Genomic DNA, 26,352 nt, shown 5'->3' with positions numbered 1-26,352 from the left:
GTTTTATTCTTTGACTGCCCATTGCACTGCCCTGTTTTCATGTTGGAGGTCAGGCCAAGAGCAAGTGAATTCCCTTTATCTTTCACTGACTTAGCTAAGTTCCAGTGAGGTCAACAACCCCTCTCTCCCCTGCATTCCTGGGTCCTGCATTTCTATCACTGCATTTCTATCATTGCTTCAGAGATATTGCACTCCTTCATACCAAACATTGCAAGGATCCTTCATAAGGGGAAGTTCAGCCTCTATGACCACAGGGATGAAAAGCAGCAAGACTCTGGTGCTCTTTGGATAAAGTTTGCCTGCAGACCTCAGGAATGCTCTGCAAGGACTTCAATAAAGGCTCAACACAGCTGAGTCTTTATATCAGATGACTATTGCCTTAAATATCAGTTTGTGTACTCAGACATTACGTACCACAAGAGGCTGTTATAGACATTTCATTTTCACATAGACATGAAATAATTTAGGGATTCTCTTAATTCGAAAAGCTTGAACCAATAAAGCACAATAAACCACTAAACCTCCAATAAAATAAGTTCAAAAAAAAATTCAATTCCATTCTTGATGTTCCTACTTGCTTCCATTTGCCTGTGTGCAAACCTTTGAGGACCAAATGTTGTCAAAAATGCTGAAACTCAGTTATAGCAGGCTATTACAGTAGAGTATAAGACAAAATAAAAACATTTAATTTTGGCCAAAATGCTCACTATACATTCATATCGCTGCCATTTTTCAAAGGCACATTGTGAGTAATCTACATGAACCTAAAAGCTCAACTCAGGGTTATGTGTCCAGCCAAAACAGATTGTGGCTGACCTTAAGGTACCCAGAGGCACTGGGACAGCTAAGGTGACAAAAGGGTGTTCTTTTACATCAAGCTCACCCAACTGAAATTACATAAGTATATAGAGTAACACCCAACAACACTGTTAGCTGCTCCTAAGATGAACTTATTGAATTGAACTGGGGTCATGCAGCAGTTGAGGGGGTAAGAAAACTCAGTTCTGGCCAAAAAAAAAAAACAAAAAAAACCCCAAAAACAAAAAAAAAAAAAAAAAAAAAAAAAAACCACAACAGACAACAACAAACAAACAAACAAACAAAAAAATAAAAAAAGACAATAAAAGGCTGGTTTATGGGAGCTGGTTTTGTTTTGAAGAGCTGCTCCACAACATCACAATGCCATCAGTGAAGTTCTTCTCTTTTCTGTCTATCTTACTTTGTGTTTGCTGATTGCCTTGATTCTTTTATGGACAGCATAGGCCACTATTTTAATTATCATCTGTAATTATTCAGCTTCCCACTCTCTCATGAACACCTCTTCCTCAGCCTGAGAGATGGAGCATCTTTCACAGTGGCTCAGTTAATCTGTGACTACAGTGTGTGTCAGAGAGACCCTGGTACTACAGATTCACCACAAAATCACACAGGAAACTCTCTTCCATTCGCAAGAAACAGCTAATCCAGAAAAGCCCTAAGCCAGGTTTTTACCAGCTCAGAGATGTTAATAAAATCTATTCTTCAAAGAGATACAACATTCATTTCAACAAACCCAGGAACTAGTACAGTGAGACAAATACAATGCTCTACATTATGTCTTGAGAAAAAAAAATATGACTGGGCTGAAAGCAAGCAGTGTTTCATTGAAAGTATTCACACCGAGCTGAGAGATCCACTGAGAACGTGGTCATGGACAGTAAATAAAAGGCTCCAGGGGAAGTCAGCAGATGCACCCATGGCTGGGTTTCAGGATGCCACTGAGCATCACTGTAAACAACTTCTTTACCAAGGGGACAGTCTGATTTACAAGTATGGGTCCATCAAGGCATTATCTAGCAAGAAGTGTCAGGGCACAACTGTTCAGTGTCTGGGTGAAACTCCACTTGCTTACAAAGTGTTTATAGCTCCCTTGGTCCAAAGTGCTTCACAAACTCATATAAAAGCTCTGCTACGTTTTGCCATTAGAGGAACTTACTCACAAGGTGGACACATAGAAGGAGCAAATTGGGTCAAGCTATCACCACAAAAACTACCAAGTAAGGGGTCAAAATTAAATCAGAGCAATGAACTTTGGGCTGACCCACTAATATTGATGCCCAGAGCTGGGCAGAAGTGTCTGTGTGTCACCAGCAACTGTGATTGTGTGAGAGCTTGGCGTGACTTCCCACACAAAAGATGTCACCATCACTCCTCCCGTTCTCCCACCACCTGGAAGATGAATTCTTGCAGACTCCAGGGAACATTGCCTTCTGCTGCATCATCAGCCATGGACAGGTCTGGCCAAGAATATTTTTCAGAGTGTCACAGTGACAGGAAAGCAGAACATTTGTAATAATGTGTTACTACAGTGAGTATCTTAGTTGTTTCACAAAGGTACATCAATGTATAAAATACAGATGACATTCCTTTTTTTTTGACTAAATAGAATTATCTTTTAGAATTAAGAGTTTCAAGGTCTCATCCTTACAAAAAGAAATTAAATATTTTTATTGTATATTGACTTACCATTTGGACAAGCATTGCTTTATGGGATGCTGATTAATAGTCAGGAAAGCAGCAGTCTATTGTCCAGTAATTTACTTTTCATTTTCTGATTCTGCAAATTAACTTTCCTACTAAATGAGGCGTTAGGCTGATGTCAATATTTGCAGGTACTTCACAATTATACTGTGTTTGCTAAATGACATTGCTTTAATTCAAAAGTCATTGGGATTTCCATTTAGACCATGATCCTGCTGGGTGCCTAGCTCTGCTGCAAAAGTGTTGCATGCCCTCAGGTCTCATGGAGTCAGTGGCACTGGAGATTACTCAGCTGCCTTCAGATGCAAGTCTCATTTATTTGGGAAACCATAATTAGAGTTTAGGAGCCAGGTTTATGCAATGTGGATTGTAGACAAGACACCCAATTCTTGCATTTAGGAATATCCTCTTTTTGTTAACTCTTTTTTATAGGTGGAGATTTCAAGGTGAGCCTTGACCTCTTGTTAAATTAATGTCCTAATTTTCTGCATTTTTTAGCTTCAGTGAGGTGTTCTCCATCCTTTCATCATGTGGGGGAAGGAACAGCTATCTAATCTGCTTGTCCAAAGGAAATGCCTTTTTAATGAGTCCAAGTCTCCAGCAGGACTCAAAATAGCAAGGCAGTAAAGCCAGAAGTGTTTATAGAAAGAAATTGCTTTAAAACTGTTAGTGTCATGGTATCTTGGAAAGGACAGCTGCTGATACATCAACAAGCTGCCCCAGTCTCAGTTCTCCTCACTGCCACACACCCTTGGCTGCTGGGCACACTTACACCCCCATTCTGCACTGGTAGGTGATTTAAATCCCTTCCTGTCTCCTCCCTCCTGTGCCAGCTGTTCCACAGGGTTTTGCACTGGAGAATCACAAAAACATCATTTCAAAGCCATCCCAAGGAAAAGCCTCTTGGCCAGAGCCCTGGGATCTCATATTTATTTACATTTTCTTCCTTGTACTTTGAACATATCTGAAGTTATTCCTTGTTGTCTTACTACGTAAGCCTTCCCCCAGACAAATGCACCAGGCAGGACCAGTCAGGGGTGCAGATCTGGTGCCAAGGGGATATGATTTACATTACATGCAAATCTGCTTTGGCAGCACATGAGCTCTCCTTTCATCCAAATGGCTTAAAGCAAATGAAAACTGGCCCGAACACAGATACACTGTCCTGGAAAGAAACCCAAATGTAGTCTGAGACTGGTGTCTGAGACAGCTGTGCCTGATTCTTAACTTCACTGGTGGGATTTTGAACGGGGCAGAATGCAAACCTCTCAGGGGCATTATTCTGCTGTACTTAATGCAGGGGTGCACATCCTCGCAGCCAGGTGAGAGCATCTTCTCTGCCAGAGCAAGGGGCAGATCCGGTGTCAGAACCCGGCAGACTGAGCAAGCATGCCCCCAGGGCATCACCATGATGCTCCTCAGTCACCCTTGCAATTATCTCAGATTAGCAGCGATTTACAGCCTGGCACCCAGGGCCACGGGGCAGGAGAGCACAAGCACCTGTCTGAAAGCATAGCCACGGGCAGGGGTGAGGATGCAGGCACTGAGGTGAGCATCAGGCTGCAATAGCTGCTCTGACCTACAGCAGTGGAGAAGGGAGCAATGAAGTGCAGTCACCCTGCAGAGAACATCCAGAAAAGTTTTGGTGGCAGAAGTCAACAGTTATGGTTGCAATGTTAAAGGCAACAATGGTTGCAGCACTGCTTTGGTTGTTTTGTGGTTTTTTTTTTAAATATATATCACAATTCTTCTGTAAGACCATCATTTTCTCTTAGCATCTGTTATTGGGTTTTTTTCCCTACTACATCCTCAGCAGGAATAGGTAACAGTGCTGCACTGGGGCTGCACTGGGTGAGGCACACATTAGCTCCCTGGACTGTAAAATATGTCTGGAAGGTTTGGGAATACGATTCCAATGGCAATTGTAGAGATGCCTAATGACAGAGCTCAGCTGCTTGCTTTGGCACATTGCACAGGAGTGGTTTCCACCAGCTCTGCTGAAGGGAAATCATCCTCTCCTGCTCCTTCTCCTGTTACCCACACTGCTGATGGTCAAGCTTAGATTTTCAGTTTGCACTTTTGCCCCTTGAGGTGTAAGATACCAGTCAAGTACTTCACTAAGGTCCTCACCCTGCACAGCTCTCCCTCAGTTCTTCAGTGCCAAACAACAGGCAATGACTCTGAATATGGATCAAAAACGTTGTGCCTGCCTAGCATCAAGATTACACAGCTAATTTGGAGTAATATTAACCATGAACAGGAGGGGGGAAAGTGAACTAAAGCAGAAATTGTTTCAGCGTGGTGATGGGACAAGAAAACTCTGCCTGCTAAGGTTACCCAGAGGTGAATGTTGCCACAAGCCCAGGAGCAAGGAGATGTCCAGAGCCAAGGTGTGATGAGATGGTCTCAGGAGATTTAAAACTGGTTGGTTTAAAATTGGCTGGTTTAAGGTTGGAGTGCCCATCCTTATCTGGGGCAGCACGCTGCCTGCCAGCAATGAATCTCAGAGTGTTTATGAAAACCTGACAAGGTATCTGCAAGATGCTTTAGTAGAAATTACTGTGGGGAAAATGCTTGCTTTGGATGTGGAAAGAGCTGAGAACTATGTTGGCAAAACTGCCAAGCCCTGAGGAGAAGGGACTATTCTAGCTGTAGAGTAATTTTTTATTCTAGGCTAATGATAATCCAAGAACATTAGTATTCCACACATTAGTAGTTAAAGCTGAGTCAATTTAGGCCAGAAAAGCTGTTTGGGTATAGCAATAATTAACTATTAAATCCAACCAGGTCACTTGTCCATCCCTGAAGCATGCTACTGAGATCTCTCAGGAATGTGGTCTGTTTCGAGGTGGCAAAAAGCAAACTCAGGTCTACCAATGGAGTGGAGATGCAAGACTCTCATTCTTTCTTTCAGCAGAGCAACCCAAGAGGAATTTTTCCTAAAGGAAAAAAGTGTGGGTATACAACATAAATAAGAGAAAAAAACCCAGGCATTCTGTCTCTTCTGGACAGAAACCGAACTGAAAATTGTATTCTGCTGCAATAAACCAAGCAACCAGATGTTTCAGATAATTAGTATTAGAGTCAAATTTTTCTAGCAGCTGTTTTCCTTGTGAAAGACAAGCAGTGTATCAGCCTGAACAAACTCTTCCAACAGGATGTCGAAGATGTGATCGAGACACATGATGTCATTTGCATACATTATATATATTCTGAAGAGCTTTAAAGCATCAACTTGAATATTGGTAACTGCAGTAGCACGTGCGGAAGTTTACTTCTGCCTCCAGATATATACTCCATGAGTTAGATGAGTTTTTAGATCTTTAGCATCTAACCTAGAGCAGGCAAAAGATGACTGGGAAGACCAGAATGCCCCAAAAATCTCTATTGGTTCTGTTGGATAGGTTTTTTTCAATAAATCTTAAGACTTCCCCTAGCATAACTCTGTATGTTCAAGTATTTTAAGAGACACCACTCTGGTTTCACCTATTTAAAAGTCTGTGAGCTTGTCCATCCTGTTTATCACGCACTGCAGCATCCACCTGGAGCAAAGCATCTGTCTAGCCACACTAATTGAATTAGTCTGTGAATTCACCCATCTAGAGATAGAGACCTTGCTAGCTTCCCAACTTCAGGATTTTTACAGAAGAGGTGCCTAAATAAACATTTTAGGAAGGCGATGAGCACTTTTGTTGTCTAAAGAGATTTCCAGAACACTTGCCTTTTTGGGGTTTTTCTGGTGGAAGAACCAGTTTTTTCAGGATGGAAAACAAACACCTTATGGACTGGCAGAAACCTGTATGGAAGAGCCAGTTTCTCATGGGCTCATGCAAAAACCTTGGGAGCTGAGGCCCCAGGTAACTTCTAATTCTCATCTTGTGAGCCTTGCAATGTCTGGAGGACTGATGAGTATCTCATTAAAATTAAGACCACTCATCTACAAGCACCGGGCTGTTCTCCTCACTAATTATTTGATAACGATGCCTCAGGCCATTAATAGTGGAGGCTGTGCCCCTGAGGTGGAGCGGACTATTGACTCCTGTAGATGTGGCACAGACCAGCTGGAAAAGCTGTGGCAAGACAAAGTTCAGCTTGGGAGGGACCTGTTGGCAGCTGATGAGCGAAGGGCAGTGACGGACTGTGCCAGGTCTCTGCATTTTCTCTTCAGCAATGGTTTGCAGTTCTGCAATGTGCACCAATAAAGATTCATCAGCCTGGGTGGAGACACCGCTCAGAGATTTTCAGCATCGTGTTTAATAAGGTTACTCACATAAAAACAGGCCAAAATACAAAGCCCCCAAGAGGTGATAATATTCTGGGAGAAGAAACTCAGAAAGGATATGGGAAGAAAAAAGGGTTCATTCAGAATATCAGTTCTCTTGACTTCCTGGTGCTGAATGGTTTATGCTCTGAAAATTAGAATGGTCCTAAGTTCCATTTTCAAAGATATCTTCTAAGGTGTTCAGTAGCTTCAAAGCCTCAACTACCTTTGAAAATGAAATTTAGGATGCAAATCGTGGGGTATCTCTTAAAAATGTAACCTTTGCTTCCACAAAAACTTCTTCCTCTCAAAGGCCATGAGTATCCCAGTACTAAATGAAAATGAAATATAGGATACTAATCATGGGGTATTTCTAAAAAGCATAACCTGCATCTCCACAAAAACTTCTTCCTCTTGAAGGCCATGGGCATCCCAGTACTAAATGAATCATGGATTTAAAGTTCCATATAACTTGGAGTTTAATAACACAAGGAAGTAGAACAGCAGCCCCCAGTGTGGATCCAGAAATGAACAAGAAAAGTGCATCTCAAGAGTGAAACAGATCAGGTTTTGCAATTACGCCGACAAGGAATGCGATCTGTAATAGTAGAAGTGAAGATTAGTGGTTTTTAAGAGAAGACATCTCCTGAAATTAGAACTCGAGGTGGGGCTGACCACAAAGGGCACCACGGATGGCAGGTGCCCGGCGCACCAAGCACTGCCAAGCCTGGCGCACATGGCAGCGGCGGTGCGACGCGAGTCACCTCCAGCCGCTCGTTTCTTCTAACATTTATTTAATCTTTGTGGCGCCTCCGTTTCCCTTTGCAAAGAGGTCCCTAAAACCGAATGGAAGGGGGGACATGCACGGGCAGGGAGCCGGCCGGGAGGATGAGGGGGCATCCTGCCCTCCACCTGCGGGCAGAGCCCGCGCAGCCGGCGCCGTGCGGGAGCATCGCCGCTCGCTCCGCCGCCCGGAGCGCGGGGCAGGGGCGGCGGGCTCGCAGCCCGGGACGGGAACGGGGACGGGGACAGGAACGGGGCCGCCCCGCCCGCCGCGGAGCCGCCGCCAGCCCCGGCCCCAGCCCCAGCCCCTCGCGTTCCCCGCCCCTCGCCGGCGGGGACGCGGATTCGGCCTGCGCGGAGCCGGCGGAGAGAGGGAGCGCGGCCGGGCGAGGGGAGGAGAGAAGCGAGGAGGCGGCGGCGGAGGCGGCGGCGAGCTGGCCATGGCAGTAGCCCGCGGGCGGAGAGGCAGCCGCGGGTTGCCGCTGTGATTGGCACCCCGAGGAGGAGGCGGAGGAGGAGGAGGAGGAGGAAGGCGCGGAGCAGCCGCGGGGCCCGCCATCCCGCGGCGGCGGAGCGGCGGCGCCCGGGAGGATGCCGGGGAAGCGGGGCTCGGCGGGCGGCGGCGGCGGCAGCGAGCTCCCGGGGGCCGGCGCGCCGCGGCAGCGCAGGCGGCGGAGGAAGGTCTCCTGCTTCTCCAGCATCCAGCTCTTCCTGGTGTCCGAGTGCGCCCTGATGCTGGCCCAGGGCACGGTGGGAGCCTACCTGGTGAGTGCGGCGGGGCGCGGGGGAAGTTTCCGCGGCTCTGCGGGCAGCCCCCAGCCCGGGGGGGTCAGGGCAGCCCGGCGTTGGGCGGCTGAAATGACTCAGCAGCGCCCAGGGGTCACCCACCCGCTGCCGCCCAACTTGTGCGGCCGCTCCGCGGGACTCCCGAGCGCCCGGAGCGCGGCCGTGCCCGGGCAGCGCCGGCACCAACGCGGGCTGCCCGGGCACCCGGCTCCAGCGCCAGCCTTCCCGCTTCCCGCTGAATAAATACCGGCACAAGCCAGCGGGGCGTTTATTTCGTGCCTCCCGCGTTACCGCTTTCCCTCATCCTCTTAAGTGATGCGGCGGTGCGAAGCGCAGCAGCCCCGAAAGTCTCGGTGCTGGGCGCAGAACAATCCAAATAAGACTTTAGCACTAAATCTGCATAGTGAGATGTGGTGTCAGAGGCAGAAGTGTAGTAGAAGAGTTGGGAAGATGTCCATACGGCTGTGCTTGTGCCTTGAAGTGTACAGCCTGTGGAAATGTTCTGCTTCCAGCAGATGTAAGTGTATAGTTGATTTAAATTTCTTAAAATAGCTTGCTGGATTTGAGAATTATAGTTTCCATGGAAAAGAAATGTATTCGTAATCTCTGAGGCTTTTTGAGGCCATACACATAATATATTCTACAGTAAATGTAAGAACTCTGCATTTGGTACTTGTATTCAGCATTTAGCATTGCTTCTTTCACATGCTCAAACTACTTATGCAAATTTGTACTGAACGTGATCTATAATTTTTCAAGGTATGTGACTAAACTAACCATGGTTAATATTCCCTCTTAATATGAAATGGAAATTAGAATTCATCTCCATATAATAAAACAGAAGTTTAGTTTGAAACATAGTTGTAATTCCAAAGGAAACTGCATCACATCTGATGAGATAAATTCAGCAGCTCTATACCCTAGGTGAGTATATATGGATATAACTTAATTTGTAGGAGCCTGACAGGAACACGCCTGCTTTATGTGAGTAACACCTTAGCAAGTAAATATATTGTTTCCGATGAGCTGCTTGCAAAATGAGCTGTCAGTGTGAATGAGTGTAGGATAATCCTTCCTCAAAGTAATAGCCAGGGAAGAGCCCACGGGTGATGTCACCCGGTGGGCACCGGTGTGCCAGGAATGCATGGATCTGCTAGGGGGATGTATATCAGCATGCCTGGCTGGGGTGTTGGAGCGTAGGATCGGCAGCATCAGCCCCCAGCGTGGCATTTCCCTCAAACTCCTTTGCATTGCTCACTCCTCGCCAGTTTCGCGTTTCTTTTCCTGTTTTCCCCAACTCCTGGGGCGTGCTTTGTGTTTCACACAGCCCAGCCTCGAATCAGCCTCGCAGAGCTCCGCGATTCCCAGAGCCCTCCCTCCTCCCTGATGAGATAAATTCAGCAGCTCTCTACCTGCTCTCTGTTTTCTCCAAGTCTGTGTCCTGAGCTCCATGGCCAGCAGGATCCACAGGCAGTAACAGACAACTGGGCAGTGGGGGGAAAGGGAAAAAAAAGGCAAACTAAACTCAAAACAATCCCTAGCATGCATAAGCAGTGGCCCAGCTGCACTGAGCAAGTGTTCCTCTGTTCCCTGTATAATTTATCTGCCGTCATTGCAAATACCACGATGCTCTTCATACAATGAGCAGATGCAAATGTGGAATTGTCATTGGAGGGTGAATCTGTGTTTGAAGCCAGTCTGCCCAGCACTGTGCTTACAGGTGCTGCATGGGAGTGAGAGCAGGACCAGCAGAGATGCTTGCTGGAAAGCACAGAGCACTTAATGGTTTTTGCAGACCGAGTGTCCCGTGGTGCTGTTCACCAGGTGCTGTTCTCAGGTGCTGCCGTGGGGTGGAATCAGGGGAGCCACTGCAGAGTTGCCCAGGTGTAGCTGTAAGTGGATATTCATTTGCTCGGGCTCCTGGGACCAGCGGAGCTCGGTGGTGGCTCCTGAGCTGCTCCCCGAGGGACAAATTAGCAGCAAGAGAGACAAAGTGGAGAGCAAACAGCAGGGCAGGCAAAGAGGGAGATGCTGCACAGGACAGGCACAGTGCGTAGTTCTGAGCAGTTGAATAAACTACTAATTTTAGCCTGTCAGCAGTGAGGGAGTTCTGTATTGTAGTTCTGCTTTCTTTGGCCGCATGTGTGACTTTCCCTAGTTATTTGTAACTCAGGAAGAGAAACCTTTTTTTTGCCTTATACGGTGACAAGTTGGTTTCCTCAGATTCTGTCTGAGGGAGACCATGAGGGCAGAAACTCAGCTTGTTAAGAAAATAAGCCAGGGGCTTGGCTTTTCAGGAGTGATTGAAGAGCTCACTTTGGATTGGGCTTGGCTTTCATGTCAGTACATTTAGAAGTGGCTATTGTTACTTCTTTTTAGAGTTGTAAAAAACCTCCCCTTTTCCATGTTCACAGTGCAATAGACTAGCAGCAACCACTTGCATGTATATACAAAGTATACATTCATTCATTATGTGGTTTTTAAGCAAGGATCATTCACTTTTATTTGTTCATAAAACATTCTGCTTGCCAACAGGGCTTTATAAATAATAAATGCTGATAAAAATCTATATAAAGTCCAATTCTTTTCCCACAGAACTCAGCAGTGAAAATACCCCAGGATGCCAGCAGTAGATGTCTGTGTTTAAATAGTGCAGTGTCTCTGAGGTTCTTCTTGTGAAGTTTTAGGGAGTATTTGATCAATGTCACGTTCCAAAATATTTGTCTATTATTATGCTTGCTGTTTGCAAAATGCACATGTTCCAAAATTACTCGGTGCCATATCCTGCATAGTTTATGCAAATACAAGCCTGCGCTGCTGCTTTAATTTCTGGGGCTGCTGAATACACCCTATTATTTGCATATTCGTGTAAGGTTTTGTGTACACATTTATTTGGCTTCATCTAATTACTCCTGCGTGCTTTTGGAGACTTGAATTTCCCAGCAACTGCAGTGGCAGTGGGGGAAATGCTGCTTGTAGTCTGCAGGCGTCCCTGCTGCAGAAGTTACTCAGGATTTTTGCAGCAACTTTTCAGAAGCCCAGCTGATTCCCACCTGCAGATGCTCTCCTGCAGCGTTGGGCAGTGGATTAAAGAGCTGAGGGTGGCTGGTGCAGATGGCACGAGGAGGGGAGGGCTGGAGCCTCTGTTCTCCAGCTGGAGCCCTGTGCCTCTCGGGTGGATGCAGTAGTGTGATCAGTCATGCCAGCCGCGCAGCGATGAGGGTTTCGATAAGGCTGATTCACATACCTTGGCAACACTTTGCTGCCTGTCTGCCTCCCTCCCTCCCCATGAATTCCTACATGCTCTGTATTTTGGAATATTTTTGCCGGTAATAACGTTCCAAGCGCTCCTGACGGTTGATCTCCGAGGCATTTCATCACCCTGCCAGTCAGATCTTGTGCCTAGCCAGTGGTGAAATCATTGCTTGAGCAGAAGGCACGGAGCTCTCTCTTTGACAGCCACACTTTGTGGAGCAGGAGTGCAGTTTAATTTCTCTCCCTGGCCTTTAGCCTCAGCTCACTCTGGTTCAAACTGACCTAGTTGCAAGCATCCAACATCTGCCAAAGCCATGGGCTCCTTTGGATAAAGGGCATGCATATGGGAAGCACGTTGGGAACCAGCTCTGTGGTGTGCTCTGGGGAGCTGTTTTTACAGAGCTTTACTGAGCTGTCTCTGTTTGCTACAGCTCTGAATGCAGCTATTCATGTGTTTTATCAAGTGATAGAGGATGACTGGCCTGAGCATGGGATGGAAAGGAAAATAATTGGTCCCTCCCAAGGAGGGTGCATTGGTGTTTGCGTGGGAATGAATGCCAAATTGTTTCTTGTTTTGCTGAATGAAAACTTTTGAGCTGTGCTTAACTTCCTAGGGAGAGCTTTGCCCATGCAGCAGTGTTTGACTGCAGCCTGCAAAAACCCTCTTAACTAAGTGTCTGCAGTAAAATTAGTGCTGTGTGACTCCAGGTGAGTGTGTGTGTGTGTGTATGAGACAGACTCCTCCTGTGCGGGTTTATTGCTGCTGGGGTTTGAGATATCAATGAAAATCTTGAAATTCCACCTTCAGGAAAAAGATAAGTATCAAAGATAAATACAGAAGTTAATGACCAAAGGGTTCTTGGTGGAACAAACAGAAGTAGGGGCCCTGTGTGATGGACAGCTGAGAACTGAGGGGTTAACGGCAGAATTTGGCTCTTGGATTTTTAAAGTTATTTTGCTGTGCAAAACCCCTTCCTCTCCCATGTTAAATATAACAAATGCAATACTTTGTTCTGTGGTACAGACCTGATCAAACCCTCCTTGAAATCTGGCAAGATCTGCATGGAGGATTTCATTAAAGTCAGTTTTGGGAGTGCTGCAGTGCTTCAGAGCTTTCTGTTGTCCTTGGTGCTGCACAGTAGAATTTGCCTCTGTGTATTTGCAGTGTGAATGGATGGGGTGGGACAAGTGTCACAGGTGGGGAAACTGAGGCAGAGATTAAGAGCTTGATTCTGTTTCTGAAGGTATTGATAAAGCATCTGATTGGTTGGCAGCAGCAGAGCCTGAATGGTTTAGGCATGGGCAGGCTTAACTACAAAAGTAGTTTTTCCTTTTTAATTTACTATTGTTTTTAATAAAGTATTTGTTTTTCTAGAATAAGAATCAGCTTGAAAATATTGCTGCCTTTTTTTTTCTCTCCATCCTCAGCCATGCTGAGTAATAAATTAGCTGTAATGTTCATAATTTATTTGTCACTGGGGTAGTTAAAGGGGAAGAAACCCATGGAGTGAAAAATAAACGTTTTAGTGGGGATGAGTATTGCCAAGCATTGGCTGGTTATTGCTTACCGTTCATTTTCCCTTAATATATCTTTGCTGGCAGTGTTATTTCTGGAAAGTTGTTTCTAGTGTGCCTTTCCCATTAGAGAATATTGTCTGTTCTGCAGCTGAGTTGCACAGAAAGTTATTCTAAACTAGCTCTTTTGACTACATTCATATTTCTTCTCAAAGTAGCCTTCTGATTTTTTTTTTTTTTGGGTCTCTTACTGAAGGATGGAGCAGAAACCAGATCCAGCTCTGGGTCCTGATGCTTTCAGGCTCATGTAGGGTGTGAGTTAGGAGTGTGGCGTGGACACATTAACATAAAAACTTTATTGAAGTTATAGAAACAAATTCCAATCCTAGTGTGGATTTTTGATTATCAAAACTTGTAACTGGCATGTATGTGTTGATTAGGAGAACGAGGTTTTATATCTGCTACCAATAGGTGAAAAGGTGTAGTGGTAACATGCTTATCTCTGATACTATGTATTATGTGCAACTTACAACCGGATGTCTTCTTGGTTAAATCCATTTAAAGGCAAAATGCACTTGATGGCTGAATATAAAATCATTGATTTTACTGTTTTCATATTTTTTTAGCAGAAAGTTTGGGAGTTCTTCAATTTCTCTGTAAGGGCCAAGTGATGTTTGTAGGCTCTGAAAGAAGGAACAGTTAGAAATGCTGTGGTCCACTGTGAAACCAATGTCCCATTTCTTCTGGCCAGCCTTCACTCCCAGAATCCCTCTAGCTCTTGCAGGGTGCCTGTGTGACAGGCTCTATGTGGTTTACACACTGCAGTGCTTACACACTCTGTGGTTTACACACTCTGCAGTGTTCCTGCAGCTGAGGTTCAAAGGGGTCTTGAATCAGAGCAGAGAATGCCCTGGTCTGAAGGGCTGTGCCATTTGTGCTTGGGAATTTCATGCAGTGTGATGCTTTTAGTGGTCCTGTAGCCCCTGTCCCAGAGAGGGCTCAGGGGAGCTGTGATCCCTCCCCTTCTCTGCAAGGCAGAGCAGATACTCCCTGCTCCCCAGAAAGGGCTCTCTGTCAGGTTTGCATGGGTTTTTGGGTTTTTGTGTCCTTTACTTTCAGGATATTGTAAAGGACCAAAATCCAACTTCTGTCCTGCTACAGCAGTGCACATTTATTGCTTCAGAAGGGTTATTCTGCAATTCATCAAGAAGAATTTGTCTTCTGTGTATTATAATCCTTACTTGTAGACTGCTTCGTCGCCTGCTGTTCCTTCACAGGGAGATCAAACAATGGCAAGCTGTTTAGTGGGTGAGGTTGCACCTTGGATGAATTAGTGTGGCTTTGTCTCCTGATCAGCACCAGATGAAATCACAAGTGTTGTATTTTAAGCATCATCCAAAAGAGTTTAAATAAACGTGATAGTACTTTGTGTAGTAACTCCTTTAAGTGCTCCAGTGAAGTTTGAAAGACTTAATTTTTCCTATTGCACAGAAAAATGGGCCACTGATTTTGATTTACAAGGCTTCATTATAGCTCTGCAGCAAAACCAGGACTGGAACCCCAAGAGTCCTGTCTCCAGGTCACCTTGGAACAGGCACTAAAAGCTCTGTCTCTGTAGATAGGCAGTGCAAAGCAAACAGTGGTGCCTGCTCCAGGAGCAGATTTCACACTGCCCTGCTCTGTGTGCTGTCAATAGGATCAATAGTGATGGAGCCTGTTGGGGAAGCTCCTGGAGTGTCTGTCATTCCTCCCATCCATGCTGGGAGGGCTCTGCCCTGTTATGGGAAGCATTTTGTGGTGTTCAGAGAGGTGGTCCTGCATCCAAACTGTTTCTGTTTGAGAGGAGGGGGAGAAGGAATGTTCCTTTTTCCCAGATGTTAAGCAGGGTAAGCAGTCCTAATCATACAGAGGTAGACTCAGAGCACAGGTCTGGAGCTGCCTCTCCTCACTCAGCAAACTAGGAGACTCCTCAGAACAACAATCAGATTTTCTAAGCTCTCCATTTAGCAACTTTTTTTCCCCACTCTTATTCTTAATTTGATGTGCTTCAGCATTTTGCCACCTGAATATTCCTTGCTGAAGTGAGGCAGGCAGCCCTCCTGCTATTGCACAGTACCCACTGAATTGAGGTTGAAAATCTTTTACTGAGCTTCTGTTGCAGCAGTGCCTGAACCCAGTCAGTTATTTTACATGACTGGAGTGTGAAAGCAAAATATTTATTTCTGGTTTGCTGGAATGTTTATCATCATTGTTATTTTCAAGAAGAAAAGGAATGTGCTTTCGTTTCTGTTTTTCCCCTCTGTTGCCTCTCCCTTCATAGTAGCCTTTCCAAATCTCACCAAGCAGCCAGCTGATTTCTCTGTATTTTTTAACATCATCTTGGTGTCTGCAGCTATCACTTGGATGGTTTCTGCATGTTTGCAGGCACAGTGGCTCTTAGATAAGTGGCTATGAGAGCCAGTGTGGGGGCACAGGAGTTGTTATTTCATGCTACATCTGTTTCCTGGGCAAGGATTGCTGGAATTGGCTTATTTTTAATATTAAAGTGTCCTTTTGAAACACTTGCCATGCTGTTCACTGGTATAATTCATAATTCCTTAGTTTACTGAAAGTGGAAAAAGACTTAAAATTTAGATTTGTGGTGATCCATCAAATGACAGTGAAGTTTTTGACAGAACCTGGATAATTCAGTTGTATTGAGGTCTTCATGACTCACCCACTTTCTGAAGCAACTATGGCAGTTTTGTTTTTTGGTGCTTTGATGTTTGCATCCAAATCCAACACTGTCTTTAGTTACTTTTTTTTTTGTTGTTTTTTTTTAATGCAACTACAAACTCTGTTATAAAGAAACTGAAAGAAAGTTTGGCTGTTGAGATGTGTGGTGTGGGTGTGGAAGAATACAGAAACCTTTCAAAAATGTTTCACTTTTCATTTTCAGAGATGAACAGTGGTATATTTGTGGCATACTTTTTTTTTTTGTCTCCCACTGGAAGAATTCTGGCTGAATTGAAATCAGCATTGAGTTTGGGTCAATATAGAAGAAACAGCCTTGAAATGTGTGTTGTTTAGGATGATACCTAGCATTTTAATACCTGGAGAACTGCATGAAACAATGTGGAATTGCTTTGCAGTGGAGGGTGACAGGTAGTGGTGCCCTCTACATTCCTAAAATAGAGGAATTACTCTATGAATTTATGTTTAAGGTGAAAAGGAAGTATTTTTCCTGGAGTCTTCTTGGAATATGTGTTAGATGGAGCACCTATGTTCAAACACAGCAGAGCCAGAGGATAGCAGTGTTTGTGATAGATAAATAGTGTTTGCCATGGCAGGACAGAGTTCTGAGTGTTCTGTAGTTTCAGATTTATTTCATCCCTTTAATCCTCCAAAGGAATAGCAGGGAGTGAGAAAACAAAATAACTTAATAGTTTTGCAGGCTGTCCTGTTAAACAATGAATGGTATTTGTTTTCTCTGGTGGAACTTTACCAGGAAGGGCTGCAGAAAGGTTGTCTGGAGTTCTTGTTTTTACTTCTGAAAAGGAGGATATGAAATAGTTGCTACCTCTTTCCACTTCTCAGCTTCATGCAGACATGGTTTGGCACATCATTAGCAGGAGACCAGAGATTTGCTTGGGAGTGTTTTGGTGCTGGAATGGACTAAACCTCACACTTTAACTTGAAAGGAATCTCTGAAGGAAGATGCAGGAGGACTGGCATGTGCCTTGCTTGGGACAGTAGCAGGGCAGGTCCCTGTACATCTGAAAAACACCACATGTGCCTGTCTACACTGAGAAATGCCAAGAGAGAAGAGGGCAACCATTTAAAACTTTCCAAGAGAGAAGCTAAAACACTGACTGAAAGAAAATTATTTTGAAGAACATGAAAGGGGAATGCCCCCAGTGGTGTCCAGCTGCTTCTTGTGCCCTGCTAATGAGTTTCATCTGCTGGAAACATGCTCACTTTTCATCCTGACATGGCCTGAGTGTTATATGATAATGCATTGAGTTGCCATGTTAGGCATGGATCCTTTATTACCCAGTAATTTGGAAACAGAAAATAACAGTATATAACTAAGGTTTGATTTTTAAAGAGGTGCAATTTAAGACTTTCAGTTTTTCAATCCTACAACTTGCTTCTCATCATCTCACTGAGCTGCAGGAGGATATGTAATTGTTGTGATTTAAGAAAGCTATTTTCTCCAAGTTATCCTTCAAGCTTTTACTCTTTTCTTATTAAAGGATGTCCACCTTGCTTGGTGAGATGTTATGGTGTGTTAACCTTGGTCTGCAGCCAGATCACCACCCAGCTTCTCTCTCACTCGCTCATCAACACAGTGGGGGCAGAAGATGAGGTGAAAAAGCTTGTGGGTTGAGAAAAAGCAATTACTGTCAGGGATAAAACAGACTTGACCTGGGAAAATTAACTTTCATCACCCATTAAAATAGATTTTTATGTTTAAAACAAAGCCAAAAGCCAAACCGCCATATTCCCCCCATCCCACCCCTTTTTTTCTCCATGGCTCTCTGAGAGTTTTCTCTGTCAGATCCTCACTGTGCTCTGCTGGGAGAGCATCACCATGAAGTAAATCATTAATCATGTTGGGCACTGGTGTGCACTTTGCAGGAATGTTGGTTTCCACTGGGTAAATGGTTTCCCTTATGCTTGGGTCCTGTCTGCACTTGGTGATCAGTCACTGGTTTTTGTGGTGTCCCACTGGGCAGCGAGGTTCAGCCCAAGGAGAAGCATGTCTGTGTGACTAAAGCATGGTGGTGTTCTTTCTGTCCTGCAGGCATTGTCTGTAAAATGTGATTTTTTTGTGGGAGTTACCCCTCCCATAGCCTGTGCCAAATGCTCTGGCTTGTGACACGGACAGTGCTGGGCATACAGGCCCTTTATGAGAAATAGTGGGCAGTGTTTTTAGGGCTTACCAGCAAAGGAAAACTGTGGGTTTTGTTTTTGTCCTGTCTAGCGTACAGGGCCGAGAGTGGTTAATTACAATGGGCCTTTGAGGCTGTGCATGAGATGCACACTGTGTTTGCTGCTGCCTATAGCTAGTTGTAATGCAGGTCCCTATGTCTGAAGCCAGTGCAGCTGCTGGCTGGGGCACAGGAGCTCCAGCTGAAGGGATGCCTTGTCCTGGGGTGCTTGTTTGTGAAGGGCAGGGATGGCTGTTTGGGTGATCCATCCTGCACATAGGTGGTCTCATCCAGGGTGCTCAGTGCAAGGAGTGCCCCTGAGCTCAGCTGTGTTCCTGCAGGAAGTGCCTTGTCTTCTGTTCTCCAGCTTTGGCCCAAAGGAGGGTGCTTGGACCACAGGTTTCTATTTCTGACATCAAAATGTGATACTAAAACCACATGGCTGCTTGAGCCCCATGGCTCTTGAGCCCAAGGGTCACAAGGTGCCAGTCTAGGTTGTGTTTAGGAGATTATTGTTAGTTCTCTTTCTATAGTCTGTGATATTTTGTGACGGTGTTCACAGGGGTCTCAGGTTGAGGGAAGAGACGAAGATCTGACTCCATGTTTCAGAAGGCTGATTTATTATTTTATGATACATATTATATTAAAACTATACTAAAAGAATAGAAGAAAAGACTTCATCAGAAAACTAGCTAAGAATAGAATAAGAAAGAATGATAACAAAAGCTTGTGTCTCGGACTCTCTGTCTGAGCTAGCTAAGCTGTGATTAGCCATTTATTAGAAACAACCAACATGAGCCAATCACAGATCCACCTGTTGCATTCCACAGCAGCAGATAATCAATGTTTACATTTTGTTCCTGAGGCTTCTCAGCTTCTCGAGAGGAAAAGTCTTTTAAAAAAGTTTTTTCATAAAAGATGTCTGCGACAATATTTAATACTATTAAAAATTGTAACTCAAGGGAGCTGCTTGGGGTTACTGAAAAGCTTTCCCACAGTCTTTGGGATTCAAACCTGCCAGCTTCAGAGAGCTTGAGAGCAAAGGCTGAAAGTATTCAAGTCTTCCATGGAGCTGGATAAACCGTGCACTTCCATGAGTTAATTCGCTTAATTGAGGCCTCTTCTGCATTGACAGATCACTGTGTGAATGAGTGGATTCCAAAATCAGCTTGGGAGTTGTTTGATGGCTATTGAAGTTTAGCCACACTAGCAAGCCATGTGCTAGAGGCACAGTTTTGTGGGTTTGCTGTGTCATTTGAGCACAAGCTTTCTCAGAACTGCACAGAAGTTCAGGGTTTTCCATGGATTAGGATGCATCAAGGCTTCTCTGTTGCACTTAATCTCAGTTTTTGCTCTTTCTTAGCAAGAAGGCAGAAGTTTCAAATATCTTCTTGCTGTTTCTTGTGGAAGCATTTCAGCCTTATGGTGCAGACTCCCTTATTTTATTTTAATGGCATTTATTGATTTGAATTATTCAGTTTAGTTCTATGCTGGACAAGCTTTTTGCCAGAATTTTTATTTTGCCTTCTTATTTAAATAGATCCCTAATGAATTGCTGTAGTTGTAAGATCCCCAATGAATTACTGTAGTTGTGTATAATGACTCTTGGGAAATACTGGATGCAGTCTCTAGAATCAGTTCTGTGTGTGTTCAGATTGCAAACTTTTGAAGTCTATCCCTGAACAGTGCCCAGGGTCCCTTGTTGTTATCTAAATTTTCCAGATACTCCCACATTAACAGACTGCACCTCTGGTATCTGTGGGCAGCTATCCAGTGAGCAATTGGTTAGCAGGGTAACAAACTGGGAGGTAAATCTGGATGCAGAGTTCTTTCTGGGATTTGGTATAAGGTTCTGTGGTCTCATGCATGGAAGTTTTTTCTCCTACAATGTTTCCAGCTCAATACTTCTGTATTTTCATGTTCAAACTGACTTACTCTGAGTTGCCATTACAATTTGGGGGTGTGGTTGGCCAAAATGGACAAAAATGTTCTGCAGATAAGATAGCGTGTGGCAAAGTGTAGTCTTCTGGTTTAGCTTTAACGAGGCCTTTTGACATGAATGGATGTGTTACTCCAATACTTGTACTCAAGTTACTGCTGACCAAGTCTTTATGGATTCCTGTTAGGCATCACACTGAGGTTTCCAGGAATGGGATCTTTAAGAGGTGCACAGAACTTTGCTACACTGGAAGTGCAAATGAAACTAAAATGAGATTTGATTTTTTTCCTTTGTCTTCCTCCTGTACTTCATAGTGCATGGATTCAGACACTTTCAATTTGATTCTCAGCATCCTGATTGCATTCACAACTCTTGGTATCCAGACAGTGTCACAGAATATTAGGTTCATGGAGTGTTTCCAGGAGTCCTGTCACTGTGAATTTCCCTGACCTCCTTCTCACCCTCACTATTCAGGCAAGTAGGAGATTAAATGATGGAGGAACAGCAGCTTGATTCCTCTGAACCAATACTGGTGAGGTAGATTCTGGTGATGGTGGCAGCTTAGCAGGAACAGAGGAACATTCCTGCCACATGTGGATGATGTTTTCAAGCCAAGCTCTTCCTTTGCAGCTGGCTGTCCAGACCTGTCGTGTCCAAACTGACTCCCTTCATCAGTCAAGACTAACATTTGTGCCCAGAGAAATCTGGATTTATTCACATTTGGACAATGTGACATGTGGCAGACTTGGGAGAGGACAGCTTAGCCCATGGGGTAACTCTTGTTGGCTGAGGAACAGCTACTGTTTGTATTTTGTGGTGCAGGTGCAGACCAGGCATGCTTGGGCTCATTTCCTGGCTTTATCTTGGACATCTCCAGGTTTTGGGCTTTCTCTCTCAATCAGCAAGTGTGCTAGCTGTGCTATTGTCAGGTTCTGTGGTCATCTTGTGGTGTAGGATGATGGGCATGAGCTGCTCCAGTGATGGTAACTGGCTTGAGAGTGCCCTGTGCTTGTGCCCTGAACCAGGTCACCTGCAGTTATCATAACAGGCTGAACTAAATTAATTAATGGGCTAGTGATTTTGTGCTATCCTACCTGTGATGATCAGCCTTGTTGCTGAATGGCATCCCTGTTTCCTTCACACCTGCCTGAAATGTCAGGGCTGAAATGTTTGGCCTTTTGCTCTTTGAGGCTTCACTGGAAAAGACTGCTTGGGGCTGCTTTACTCACTCTTTGGTAAGTGATGGATTTTAAAAGAGCCTGAGGGTATTAGTTTCAAGGATGTTTTCTGAGCCGTACTGTCATTGACAGAAGTGACGTGCTCCAAGTGTCTCTTTGAAAATGGGGCTCCTGTTCCAAAGCCACTGAAGTGCTTTTGCAAAATACCCTTCCCTGTTACTGACTCCAGTGCACTGTCTCAGTGGTGTCCAGCTTTCTCTAAAGCAGGGCAAAATTAGAGTCTAAGTGTTATGTGCCTGGCTAATAAACTGCATTGTAATTAGTACCTTGGGGAGGCAGGAACCAGGGAGAAGCTGAGTATAAAGAGAATTAACTTCATGTAGAAGCTGTCTGCAAAGGATGAGTGAAGAACTGGAAGGTGATGAAAACATGAGATTTGAAATGGCTGTGGAGGTTGAGAGAACACAGATTAGAAAAGTTCAAGCAGAGAAGAGAGAATGCTCCTGTTGGCTGCAGTAACCATTAGTTAGTGGATGTCTCTGCTTTGTGCTGAATGCTGAATCCAAAACCATTCCCACTCTCTAGTGTCTGAATGACGGATTCCTCCCAGAATTTGCCATATCATTAGGAGCATTGATCCTCTATGGGAACCCCTCTCCTATTGTGCTTTGGCTCATGTCAGACTCTGACAGGTAAATAGAAGAGGTGAGAAGTTCTGTTTTCCTTGTGTGTGCTCATTAAAGTTTTTCAGGTTCTGGTGATTCTGCTGTAGATAGATTTAAGATCACCTTCAAGCCATGACTCGCCTGCTTACACCATGGCCCTCCTTGCTCACCTCCAGCCTGCCTCTCCCTTTGTTGGGGAGCACAAGGCTCCTGTTTGTACCCTTGGCACTGCACAGAGGCAAGGTGAAAGGAGCAATGAGTGCCTTGTGAGCAGCTTGGGAGGAGGGTGTTAGTTGGCTAACAAGCAGGATGACAGGGACAGTGCTTGTGTGGGTGCAGGGTGTGAGCTGGGGATCAGCAAGCAGCACATGTGGCTCTGGGGCAAGCTTGGGGTGTTGTTGGTTAGGTGCTGGAGAGACCTCAATTCCACGTGCACAAGTGTAATTCAGTATTTCTTTTATGAGTTGTCCACAAGTGCTGTGGAATGGCACATTGCAATGTAGCCATTTTGTTGTTTCCCTTTTAAATGTCTTCCTCTGTCCCAAAGCTTACTAAATTAAAGCATTTGATGCATTGGTTGATGGGAAAAGCCTCAAACTTCTCCTTAAGCTGAGTTCCCATTTGCTGCAGCCAGGCATCCTCTCTACTGGAGAGGGATAAAGCAGGAGAAATATCAGCAGAGCCAGAGCAGAAGAGGAGAAAAGTCGTGGGACTTGTCAGAAAAGCTCCTCTCCCAGTATACAGCCTTTATATAATCACTGCTGCCTTCCAACCGTGAAAACTGAATCCAGCTTCCTTCAGAGCTTTTATTAATGCTGCCTCAGAGTGTCCTGCCCGTGTCACTTCTGCCCTGGTTCATGCCTGGCAGCTGGGAATGCTCCAGCAGCCAGCTCCACTGGCCTTGCTTCTTCGTCTGCATTGGCACAACTCAGGTGCACCCTTAGCCCTGAGTTCAGCTCCTGGTCATAAATTAAGCTAACATGAAGCCCTACATGTGACTGATTCCCTGGGCATTATGGTTTCTGTGTTATAGTAGGAAGCCTTCTCTGCAGGCAGGGAAGTGTTGTGTTAGGAAGTGTTTTATGGGATGAACAAGCAAACCTGCATTCAGTTGTGGAGGTGGAGAAGGGAGGGTGTTGCAGTGTGACAGCTTGGGATTGTGCCTCTCCAGTGGTAGTACACAGTCCATGGGATGCTACATAGGAAGGGTTTTTTCCTGTAAAGAATCTTCCAGTGACATGAAATTTATCTTCTCTCAGCTGGAGCCCAGCATGATGGTGGCCAGTTTGCAGAGTCCCAGACCCATGTATGAATCTTGCTGTCAGTTCTGTATGTGGCCAGGAGTGCTGCAGGAACCTACATTTAAATTCTACACTTTGAATTCCTCTTCATTTGGCTTTCTACACCTACTTGCTGCCCATGGAGAAAAAAAATCCATCTCTGAATGTGTCAAAAGATGTTCCAGCAGCTTTCCCTTGGCTGTTTACTGTGACAGAGAGATTGGCTGCCCCTGCTCACCAGCCCCTGCTGCTGTGCATTTATTCCACATGGAATTTTTCATCCTCCAGGTCTGAAATGTGCCAGCAGCACTGTTCTGTGCTACAGTTTTTAAAGCATGCAGAAATGCAGCTACAGGGTTGAGGTTTGTGCCTCTATGCATGTTTATGATGTGTTATTTGGCTGCCAATGAGGATGACATAACATTTAAAAATAAGCAAGGATTCAAATACCTACTGGCTTTGTTGTAAGTGTGCTATTCAAGGGAAAGTTTGTGCTAAAAATGGATTCTGGCACTGGGTGATTTTATGTAGATACCTTGTCATGGACTAAAATACCACCTGCTTTCACTCAGTGAGGTCAATATTGAGCAGCAGAAAGCTTGTGTGGACACTAAATGGTTGTGCTTATAATATCAGTGTAGGTTGAGGCTTGAAAAGGTTAAAAAGTAGATTTTGGCTGTGGTGTGCATCTGTGTCAGAGCAACAGAGAAGCCTTTCAAGTTCTGCTGAGGCAGTTCTGTGTGGCCTGGCTCTGTACCTGGGTCTGGTCTGAGCTCCTGGTGACTCAGGCTGACTTTCCACCATGGAAACCTACATTTCCAGGGGTGGGTTTGAGGGGGTAGCTGCAAACAACACCCCAGTGATCTTTTTGTTCACGCTGCTGTAAATGGGGCACTGCGCCTTCCCTTCCTCGGGGAGCTGGGAAAGGGGGTCAGCCCATTGTGTCCCGTGCAGGATCTGCAGGAAACAAATGAGGGAGGTACTGCCAGCCCTGCCTGCCTTGCTGCGTGCTGCAGTGGGTGCCTGGGTTAAGGGTGAGGGTTTTGTACAGCATATTTGGATCCCAGTTTCACTAGAGTAGTGGAAAGTGCACCTTTACCTTTGAGAGGCGCGCGGCTTTTTTCTATTTTGGAACAAATTGTGGGTTTTTGATATGTCAGCTTCTGACCAAAACAGGATATCTTCCTTGGGTGCTGAGTACTCTCTGCTCTGTTTTCAGTGTGCAACAGCCTGGAGCATCTCTGTGTTTGTGGCACAGCTGTGAAACCCTGCCAAAGTTGCCCAGGTACACTTGTTCTGTGCCCTGTGTGTTGGCCAAGGGCCAGGGGCACAGGATCCTGTGGCTGCTGAAATGTGGTGAGGAGATGCACAGTGGGCTACAGGAGATGACAGGAAAGTTTTCTGCTTGATGCCAGAGAGAAGAAGGTTGCCAAAAATGTGTGCCTTGCCTCAGCTAGGAGTGTGATGTGCTGTTTCTCTTGCTGCATGGTGCAGTACCCTCTCTCTTCTCGGGCCCTGAAAATCCTGACCTTGGACGTGTGATGAATTTGGACTGTGTCAGTAACCTCAGAGCTGGTCACTAGAATATAAAATGAATTTTTCACACCAGTGAGGCACAGATCCAATCTGCAAACTCCTCATGGCACCAGTACAGTAACTTGCAGATTTGTCGAGTGCTGGCCTAGAAACAGCACAGGCACATGCAGCAAGAGCCAAGCTAATAACACCCTACTTCCAGCAGGGATTCAGCTGTGGCATCTATTATCCCTGTCATGTGAATGCAGATTTCTATGCAGAGATGATTTCCAGACCTTGAGCAGAGCCAGCTTGGGTGTGCCCATATCAGCACCTTTTATTGCTTTCCTTAATGTATGTGTGCCCAAAACCAGCACAGGTGTTGGCATCTGCAGTGAAAATGTATTTTAAGTTTTGGCTTTGCTGGACCAAAAAAAGGTGTTCAGCAGCCTGAGAGAGGCAGTGCTGATGCCCTCACTACTTTGGTGGGATGAGGAGCAGCAAGAAGAGCTGTTGCCTGGATTTGGGCAAAGAGTATTAAGGTTGTTGTCCTCTTCCCACCATCCGATGGAGAAGGAGTGTGCAGAATGCCAAGGACGTGGCTGCCTTTTTAAAAGTTTGGCTCAACCTCAAGTGGAATTGTGGAGCAGGAAGATGTCAGAGCAGAGGATTAGCATCATTCCCTCTGAAGCCTGAGCCTGGTGGCAGTGGAAGGAGGGTGTCCAAGCCCTGGGGACCATCCCTACAGGAGAGAGCTGTTCAGAGTCTCCCAGTGATGGGATCACGTCTGCCCCATCCTGCAGGAAGAGAGGATGAGGTGACACCTGAAGAGGTGGGTGGAGGCACCTGGAAGGAGTGGCACTTTTGGCATGGTCCCTTCGGCTCTGCAAGGAACCCTGTGTTTCCCAGCTCTGTAATGGAGACTGCGTTTGTTTTCCTTTGGGAACGTAGTTGCCAGGCAATTATTTTACACCCCATAGCACTGCAGACATGTCTCTTCAAGTCCAATCTCTTACCACATAACTGAGAAAATGTATTTTACATTAAAAAGGAGCCTTTTGAAAAAGCCCTTCAGGCATAAAGTCAATGTGTTTTCTATATATAACCCAGTATTATTAATACAATGAACTTAACTGGAGACTCTGTGGGTGAATGACTTGATCATTGGAGAGACGAACAATATGATATTCATTTTCAATGTACTGTGGCTCTGCCTCCATAATGGTGCTCCCAGCCTTCAGTTCATTTCTTAGTGATAAAGTGGGCCAATAGGGTGAAGCAGGTCTGTGGATTGTATTTTTGCTGAGCACTAATATAAAATAAACAGCCTATAGAGAAAACAAATGTACTTTGGTTCAGAAAGGCCGAGCTCTGTAGATTCAGGACAGACACGGATGATGAATGTGAGCATGTATTACTGAAATAAGTCCAGAATGGCATGGCATAAGCTTCCCTGGATTTAGTTACAAAAGTTGCAATATAAATTGCTTTGGCTGGATAATTTTAAGGTGGTGATTGATTATTTCTTTTTTTTTTTCTTTGATGTGGTTCATTTATCACTGTGTGCGTTACATGAGACATTTTCCTTTTTCAATCATTGAAGAGTGTTTTAGAGTGCTGTTAGGAGGCCCCTTCAGCCCAGGCCTGTTTGATGTCAGTCATCTGATCCAAACGTGTGCGTGCAGCCTGCTGTGGCTCAGTAAGGGGAGACAGTGCAAGCATGCTACAAGTTTTAATCACTT

General features: G+C 45.1%; 1 protein-coding gene and 1 long non-coding RNA gene across 3 annotated transcripts in view; one reads left to right on the top strand and one right to left on the bottom strand.

Moving 5' to 3' along the window:
- The window catches only part of LOC113458784 (uncharacterized), a 47,620-nt gene extending 38,976 nt beyond the window's left edge, over positions 1 to 8,644 (bottom strand). The window contains exon 1 of one of the 2 annotated variants that reach the window (XR_012582122.1): positions 8,327 to 8,644. This is a non-coding gene — a long non-coding RNA (uncharacterized LOC113458784). The remainder of the gene's footprint in view (positions 1 to 8,326) is intronic. The other variant, XR_012582121.1, reaches the window with a different exon arrangement.
- Positions 7,721 to 26,352, top strand: part of SLCO3A1 (solute carrier organic anion transporter family member 3A1) — a 140,758-nt gene continuing 122,126 nt past the window's right edge. Inside the window, exon 1 of the mRNA XM_074549211.1 lies at positions 7,721 to 8,329. Within this exon, the coding sequence (XP_074405312.1) occupies positions 8,156 to 8,329 (174 nt within the window). The 5' untranslated portion in view covers positions 7,721 to 8,155. The remainder of the gene's footprint in view (positions 8,330 to 26,352) is intronic.

This window comes from Zonotrichia albicollis, chromosome 11, assembly GCF_047830755.1.
Source record: "Zonotrichia albicollis isolate bZonAlb1 chromosome 11, bZonAlb1.hap1, whole genome shotgun sequence".
Classification (NCBI taxonomy): domain Eukaryota; kingdom Metazoa; phylum Chordata; class Aves; order Passeriformes; family Passerellidae; genus Zonotrichia; species Zonotrichia albicollis.
Note: the sequence above shows the minus strand (reverse complement) of the source record. Positions and strands in the feature narration are given on the sequence as shown.